This window comes from Ictalurus punctatus, chromosome 3 (assembly GCF_001660625.3).
Source record: "Ictalurus punctatus breed USDA103 chromosome 3, Coco_2.0, whole genome shotgun sequence".
In the NCBI taxonomy this organism is placed as follows: domain Eukaryota; kingdom Metazoa; phylum Chordata; class Actinopteri; order Siluriformes; family Ictaluridae; genus Ictalurus; species Ictalurus punctatus.
The window spans coordinates 16932949-16941888 of record NC_030418.2 but is presented as its reverse complement, the minus strand read 5'-3'; the positions used below and the strand labels follow the sequence as shown (position 1 = coordinate 16941888).

The window sequence follows — 8940 nt, the reverse complement described above, 5'->3', positions numbered from 1 at the left end:
CTATATTTCTGATTAAAAGTTAAAACACTTTGTTTATAAAGTAACCATAAAAATAAAAGCATCATAAAGCAAGAAAATGGAATTAGCATAATATAAGCTCTAAAATAAGCTCTAATAATAAAAAATATTTTATTATTTAATAAAATAGACTTTATTTTCCTACTTCCCTTTATTATAAACCTGCATGATGTTAATTAATACATGAGACTTTCGGTCTACTAGAATATATATTAATGCAGTGGTTCAGGTTTTCACATGCAGTGACTGTTGTCTTCTCTGTTAAATTTGTCAAAGCTCATAATGCTTGGAGAACGAGAGCTTGGAAAAAGCATTTTGTATCTAGTGAAAGGAGATGCAGTGGTGAGGCCCCTCCAAACCAAACCCAGGCCAGTAAAACGTCCACAGCCCCAGCATGGACGTTAGTTATCTTCTAACCACATCTCCATCTCTGGAAATGGTGTGGACCGGCCTGTTCCCTCCACAGCTCCGCTCTCTAACTAACAGACAGAAACTACAAGCTAAGCAAGCGGCTGGAGTGTGCAATATCCATAATAGCATCAACAGGATCAATAATAGCACCCAACACATACTAAAATTAGTAAAGAGGCCTCTTTTTAATACATCATTCCTACATATGCTTTAGTAGCGTATACAGATGAACAATAAGTGAATGAACTCATTTATTACTGAATAAAACTTTTTCATGGGTTCTGTTATACTACAAACTGTAAGGCTGACCACAATTTAACTTGAAAAAGTTAAAACTTTGGTGAAGGGAAATCATCCTTTAGATTACTGTAGGTTTGGGTATGTCAACTGAGTGAAATCCTGAGGGGTTTATAGCACAGAAATGAAGGTTACTGGGGGGGGAAACAGGAAACCAGAACGTTCCTACTTCCTGTCAACAGGTGAAGCTACACTGCCTTTTCTCTTTTATTCTCCAACCACAGTTCTTGGGGTGTAGAGTATTTCAGAAAGTCTTTTTAAGAAACAGCAGCTATTTCTTCATAGTTTACCTATTGCTGTATAAACACCCTAAGACAGAATGAAACAGCAGCAAAGTTGAGTGAAATTGTTGCAACATTTTGTTATCGCAAATTATTGAGTAAATTTGCTGAGGAAGTCACAATATGTAAATAGGACTTTTACATAAGAGAACAAAATGCAGGCATCACACTGTGATGCACACACTCACACACACACACACACACACACACACACACACACATACAAAAGTGCAACACAATGAAACATTCCTCCATATTCACAGAACATCTCATCTGAATCAAAGGAAATGATGCTAATGAAGCATCTTATTATTCGGAACTAGTCTGTGCAGTCACATCATTAAAGATCTATTCACAAATACAGACTAGATTTCTTGAAAAGCAACATTTTTTACTCCTCCATTTGGAGGCTATTCCATTTTTGTGTATTAAGACTTTGAATAAATGGGAGGTGTAGGAGCTTTAGGCTGAAGGAAAGGATTGCCCGGTTGGACAGTGATGAGCATTCTGGACAGAGGGGCCTGCCGACCATAGGATGATGGTGTTGAACTGCTCCTAAAAATTACACAGATCACCCAAATTTAGTTATAGTCAAAACAGCAGAATATTGATGCTGACACATTATACACATTATACCTTTTAGTCTCAGGAAATAACAATCTAATAAAAAAATACATGAAGCCATGTACCTTCTCTAAATGTTATACATTATTTAGAGTCCAAACAGAAGATCAGTTGCATTTTAAAAAGTCATTTACAAAGCCTAGCGGAACCAAAACAAAAATGCTTGTTACAAGCAGAGTTAAGAGGAAGCTCTTAAGGTGCTAACTGGTCCTCTTTTTCTGCTATAAGGGAAAGCTGGGAGGGCTGCTTTATCAGCAGAGGAAACAGATTTCAGAGGGCGAGTCGCTCCAGGAAAATGGATCTGGGTTGACTGAAAACCACGATTACCACCAGCAGCTCAGCTCAGCTCTGGATATGGCCATCTGTGGAAGCCTTCTCCAAAAGCCGGTAAACCAGCTCTTCTGAGACCCAGTTAGGAAACACGTTTTCACAAAAAAACAGTCCCTGGGTGAGGAGTTTGGTTTTCCTCTAGTGCCTCTTTTACACATTGCCTCCTCCTTCTTCCTCTGTACTCAAGCTGCACATGGCACAATCCTACTCATTCTGAAAGTTGAGGACGTTTTACCGTTGATGCTGACACTGAAAGGGAGGGAGACCGTTGACCTGAACTACCCCAAGTGTGGGGCACTCTTTAACACTAATGCTCGTAGTGGTACTTTTTGCAGTTCCTCATTTGAATGATTTACAAGTTCCTTTTCCATCTGTCTTCATCTCCTTATTCCACACATTTCAGCATGCTTTGTGGAGTGATGACTTTGTCAACCCTTGCACTTAATCATCTTTTGGTGTCTTAAACCTACTATGTGGCATCTCAGAACTCTCCAATAAAGAAGGTAGTCCAAGAGTTGTAAATTTAAGCCAGCCACATAATTTGTCTTTCAAACAATAAGGAACATGAGAGGGTGTTATACAAAGCCGTAGACGTCACAGTGGAGCGAATAGTGAAACTGACTACCCAGGGCCTCTAAACCAGGGGCTCTTCAGGGGGTCTTTTTTCAGCCAGGGATCTTTTTAACTGTGAAAATATTTCACAGACCCCCCTCAGTACAGATGTATTTTTTAAACATAATCCAACTTTTCAAATATTAGGCTCATTATTAAAATGTGGCTATTTGCTGGAGCCATGGAGCTTTTTATTCCTGAACTTTCTTTGTTTTTGAGCTTTAAATTAAACCCATTCGGTGCATGTGATCAGTCAAACAGGCTAATAAGTATAGTATGGGTTGTGATTTCCACCACTGCAAGAAAAAATTATAATTTGTGGACCCCCGGCTATGTTTCACAGACCCCACTTTAAGAACCATAGCGCTAGATTAAAGAGACCCTGAAGTGAACAGTACTAAAGAATGGGCCTGATAGAGCCCTATGTTTGCAAAGGGCACAGAAATTCCTGAAAGACCCCGGCATCCAGCTATGTTTGTAAGTTTTTCTGACAAAGACAGAGAGAGAAGAGACCTACATAAGAGAGAGGAAATAGAGAACAAGAAAGTGACAGAGAGGAAATGGTAACTGAAAAATTATCCACTATTTAGTATTTATTTGATTACAACTATTATTATCAAATAATGATCTCCTGCATTACTTTGCATTACAGCCAAACATTTTTTTTTTTTTTTTTTTTTTAAATAATAACTGTATCTCATCTGAGGCAGGTGCAACATAACTTGAAAAGCACTGACTGTGTCAGGTCTCTCAGGAAAGCAGTATGAATATACTGCATTGCTGCCACCTGCTGAGCTAACACTGTGTACACACACTGGGAAGTGTGCAATGAAAACTTACCCTGCTTCATTTTTGCTCAACAAAATAAAATGAAAATGAACTAACTTTGGTTACCTGTTTGATGTTTCATATTAAATAGCAGAATGATATGCTAAAACAATGCAGAAAAAAAACCCCTTAAAGATGCCATATCCTGTAAAGCCTACAAGACATAGTATAATGGTACATAATGTACTGAGTAACTATATCTCATTTGAATGCTATTATAATGCATACAGTCATGTTTGATACAGATTGTTTTGAAACAGGTAATGAATAGATATTTATGCTCCTTATAAACCAAGTAAAATAATTTACTGTATTCATCTTATACTGTATATACAGTAGTAATTTGATTCAAATGTTATTTTATTTATTTATTTATTTATTTATTTATTTATTTATTTATTTACAAATAATCTTGGAGTTATTCTATTTGTGCCTTTTTATGAAATTACCTTTAAGAGATTGCATTCAGGGAAAAAAATAGTATATACAAAAATAGTATATAAAAAATAGAAAAAATAGTAATCGTGCTTCTTCCAACAATATATATGATTAGGACTTTTACTTGTTTCAAATATACTGTATGTAACTATTACCATTTCAAAGACCTTCTAAATGGGTTTATACAGTCAAAGAGAGGCTTCCTATGTGAAATACATATAGATTAGGTCTGGTATCATAATGCATATTTCAGAGTAAAATAGTGAATGGATTATGACAATAACTTTAGCCTAAAATCTGCAAAAGTATAGTTTAAAACATCCAAAAACATTTTTGTCAAAATGTACTTTTTTTAATGAATTGTATGTTATAATGTATAGCTTTAGATTCCAGTACAGTTTTCCTGATTATATTTGTAGCATAATAGCATTTCTATGCTTTTAGACAGTACTCACGTGCAATGTGATATTTTCCAGATATACCATTTGTGTATGTTGAATGTGTGGTATACTATGTATGTGCCTTACCCTGTAGTCTGATGAGTGAGCATTGATGAAGGCTGGCTGATGGCTACGGTGTGTGGTCTGTCGTGTAGAGCTTTCCCAGTGTAACCAGGAATAGTGGGACGGCTTTAATAAGACAAATCACATATAACACATGCATAAACTCAACCAACTGAAGTTGCACAGAATGAGGAGATCCTAACACCCCCCCCCCCACACACACACACACCACACACGCACACACACACACACACACACACACACACACACACACACACACAATGTAAAGCACATCGAGTGCCTATAAAAACACTACATAAATATATATAAGGAATTTTTATTTATTATTATTATAATGCTGTGTTGCAGCCATGTTAGTTAAAACAGCTTTGTAGTTATAGATTATGTCATATTCCATTACATCCATGTGCTGTACAAATATCCACTGTTCACATACTGGGCTGTGGGGGTGTCAGGAGGTAAGACGGTACGCCTCACTGTCAGTGGGATGAAGTCTTTCTCTGGGATGTCAATATTGTCCATGTTCTCAGAGCCAATCACACCACTGTGCAGGACAGTAACACATAATAGCAACCCTTAGATCATATAAAGACAGGGTGTCCCTAAAGTCTCAATACATAGGGGAAATGAAACCTTTTTACAAAATGTCTTCCAAAATTGTCCATAGTTTATATTCTATATTTTTCAGGTAACCTTTAAGAATGCCTTTGACAAAAGAAGAATGTATTGAAATCACTCTCATGGCGGGATCATTAAACTGTCGCAAGACTGCAGTTACATGCATAACATCAGATATGTTAACACAAGTTCATGAGTGGGAGAGATGACTCAGTGTGTGTTTACAAAAACATGGCAATCATGTAGAGGATGCTTTGTAAATAAACTTACATTTTGCTAAAAGGTGCTAATTTCCCCTATGTATGGAGACTTTTGGGACACTCTGTATATGCATTTTCCTAATTTTTCTGTCAAATTATATGGGCAAACATTTTGTAGCCACTTACCAATATAAAGGAATTTGTCCTGATTTTGGACATGGGCTGGTGCTGTTAAAAAATAAATTATTTCATTAAAAAAAAAAAAAGAAAGAAACTTGTGATTGCATATTTGTCCGTGTTTAAAAGTTCAGTGTCACAGCACTAAGGAATAATATCTTACCAAAGGTTTGCTAATGGAAATGTGTTATGGAAATTTTAAATGAGATTTTAAGGTGACTTGTACCCTTCAAGAGGACCAGGGGAGTAACCTGGCCTGGGCATTTGGGACTGTAGCCCCGAAGATTTTTTCTTTAGCATCTAATAATTCTCCACTTGGAGCGGTTTATCACTGCATAACTGAACGATGGTAAAAGAAGATGCCGGTGTTGTAATTTTTTATTTTCAGTGAACGGAGACGAGACCAATCAGACAGAGTTTACAAGAAACTACGTGGAAATATTGGCTGACAGCTCTCAATCCTGCCACAGACTAGCTCACAGCCAGTTAGTGTGAGGGAAAAATGGATACATGCTTTTTTTTTTTTTTCTAACTGTAAAGGGGTTGAAACTGAAATATAAACATTCTCTCATGCTGAGCAGAAAAAAAGGTGTGTAAATGTCTATATGAGTTCCAAGTTACATCAACATGATATGAGCAGAGCATAAGAACAGCTAACCTACTTCACATGATTAATAGTCTAGCTAATGCCCCTGAAGAGGACTACAAAAGAAATGTACTCTGTATTTGATGTAGGCTGTATTAGAGAGAACTCTTTCAGTTCTATCAAATACAGCCTGCGGGCAAGAAGTGAATAAGTGAGAGATTTTGTCATTTCAGTTATGTGCTAAAAGAGTTCAGTGAAAAATTCTGTTATAACACATTTTTACAGCTGTTACTGATGGACAATTAATGGTTCCTTTTTCTTTGCAGGCTCATTATACAAGACAAATAACATCAATTAATAAGAAAATTTAAATATTACACAAATCACTTACAAACTGAAGGGCTTCTTCACATTATATGAGGCACGGATTTGATGCCTATTCCAAAGAGGTCCAATAGTCTTGAAGAAAATTCAAGGAAATAAATTGAGCAGGAAAAAAGGCATACAGATATACATGATATTGGATATACATGTGCTTACTGAATGGAAAACTAACCTGCCATAGTTCAGGCCTGCTATGGTATCTCTTCAAAGTGAAGTGCTGGCTTACAGGGTCTGCCATTTTCTCCAGAATACACAGTGGTGGTTTGAGTTTAGAGTCCTGGTCTATATTCTCGTAACCTCTATAATCACCAGAGTATCGCTGATATTATGCATAGATTAAAAAGTGCCTTATAAAATTATTAAAGCTGTCCAATGGCACAAAGCTGAATGTCTGTCTGCTCTGGTATGTAAATATATACAAGTTTATTTCTTTTACAACTTATTTACTAACAAGTAATTAAGTACTGAATTGACTATTGAGGAATGTGCAAGAAATGACAGATGGAAAAGTGCAGAGCAATGCTTGCTCTGACAGGCAACATCAGAGATACTTAACCTTTGAGCTTCTGATGTGTAGATGTACCGCAAAGTCTTGTCCATCAATTTAGGGGGAACAGAGGTACATGCATCCTAGATGTATAAAAAAAAAAGATGGAAGGTGCACAATATGATGCCCAATACAGGAACTATGAATACACTGGATAATGCAATAGATAAATGTCATCTATGTAATTAGGTGTAGTTCCAACCTACCTACCAAGCAGTCACACAATAGTTCAAACTAAACATTATAGCATTAAGAGCTGCTTGTATAACAAATAGGGACTGCTAAGTGAACAGCGCTCTCTCCGACCTCCCAACATACCTGAGCCAGGCATCTAATGTGTCCTTGATAGCTTGTTCCAGGTTTGTTATGAGCTGGGAGAGAATAAAATAGGACTGTCACTGAAGACACTAATCTAATCTAAGGATATTGGGGGTGAGTTTCTGCATACTTCCAGAAAATCCATTCTGCATCAGAACAGTACCAAGTAATTACTATTGCCCCCCTCTAACAACCCCACCTTCACCCCCTACCCTCTTCAGATCTTCACATCCCAGAAGACTGGTGGAACCTGGATCAGATCTCTCCCTGCTGCTGTGGTCTTGTAAGACAAAACATGCAGAATAAAAATGAATGACTCTGACAATTACACACTTATCTATAATATTTAAATCTCTTAAGGAGATTAATAGTAAGGAATAAAATACTTTGGGACATACTCTTATAGGAAATACTAATTTCTTCACCGGTATGTCCTTATTTCTCCCACTTTAATTAAGTTCATTTCAAATCACACACACACACACACACGCACGCACGCACGCACACACACACACACACACACACACACACACACACACACACACACACACACACACACACAGAAGGTACAAAATTCCAGAAGACTCTCCATTACAAAGTGCAACCACTGGAGACTCCTTCCATAAATAATTTAAAAACATTAAATAAACATCCGAAAATTTCGACGATTATTTTTTATTTGTTAAATAACAATACATTATTTTAATTGGTTTCTTATTAAGCCTACATTATGTAGTTCGTCCATCCCTGCTGAAAACCCCCCAATAAAAACCTTCACAGACATTCTAATGGTTTCCACTACAAATACCATTATAAACCATCAACTAACAATTAAAACCATTACCATTACCGGCCCTTAATGGTATCCACTAGACACAACATACCACCAATAGAAGGTACCGAATTACCAGTAGAGACCCACAGGGACCATTACAGTTTCCATTAAAACCAATACAATTCCCATTATAACCATTCAAATTATTCCAAATTCTATGAAGGTTTGTATGGTTTTTTCAGCAGGGATTATACAAGTCGGTGTGTACAGTATGATCTGGTACTATAGAAAGAATAAGGTATTAGAGTGAGCGTATTAATATAAACTGTGATTAGCCTTGCAGCCGGAACTATGTGAGAATGTAAACAAAAACAAAGTAGTGAGCCTATATTACATTTCCGGTCCGTTAACTCGAGCCTGGAGTCCCGGGGCTTGCTCGCGGATGTGTGACGCGTCCCGGCTGCAGGGCCGAATGCAGGAGTGTGAGCTGGATGTCTCTCTGCTCTTGGATCCCACGGAGCAGCACTACACACTGTGTGTGGGAACGTGTCGCTGAGGCTCAGGAGGCCGGAGTGAGGCTCGGTGAGAGGCACATCATCCCTCAGCGGGGCCAGAGGAGCTCGGGGGCTCGGGGGAGAGGCCTGAGGCTGGAACCTAATGAAAGCATTGCTGTCTCTTTCCGTCAGGTTCTCAGTGTCGTAGCGCCCCCTTCCCCACGCTACATTCATACATCTGTGTAAGCACCTGCTCGTCCCGGCGCGGCTCTGGCAGCAGGACTGCCCCAGGAGGCTCATTCTGGGGAAACCGGAAGCGCAGCTCTTCTTCATCAGCGCGGGTCAAAATAACCGATGTGGCTTTTTATGTGTTTCGACAGAGGTGTACTACTCTAACGAAACGGATACGACAACGCGTCAGCGTTATTTGTTGCCTAGAGACTGCGGTCGCGTCCGAAATCACATATCTAGGCCTACA

General features: G+C 38.2%; 1 protein-coding gene across 1 annotated transcript; it reads right to left on the bottom strand.

The window, feature by feature from the left end:
* Positions 1–575: 575 nt before the first annotated feature.
* spata48 (spermatogenesis associated 48) lies at positions 576–8940 on the bottom strand. Its single transcript, XM_017463677.3, has 9 exons — positions 8363–8940; positions 7406–7473; positions 6885–6958; positions 6501–6627; positions 6336–6403; positions 5368–5409; positions 4800–4907; positions 4367–4468; positions 576–1562 (listed from the first exon to the last, which is right to left on the bottom strand). Exons 1-9 carry the CDS (start codon positions 8793–8795, stop codon positions 1436–1438), a joined length of 1149 nt encoding a protein of 382 aa, XP_017319166.1. The 5' UTR covers positions 8796–8940; the 3' UTR covers positions 576–1435.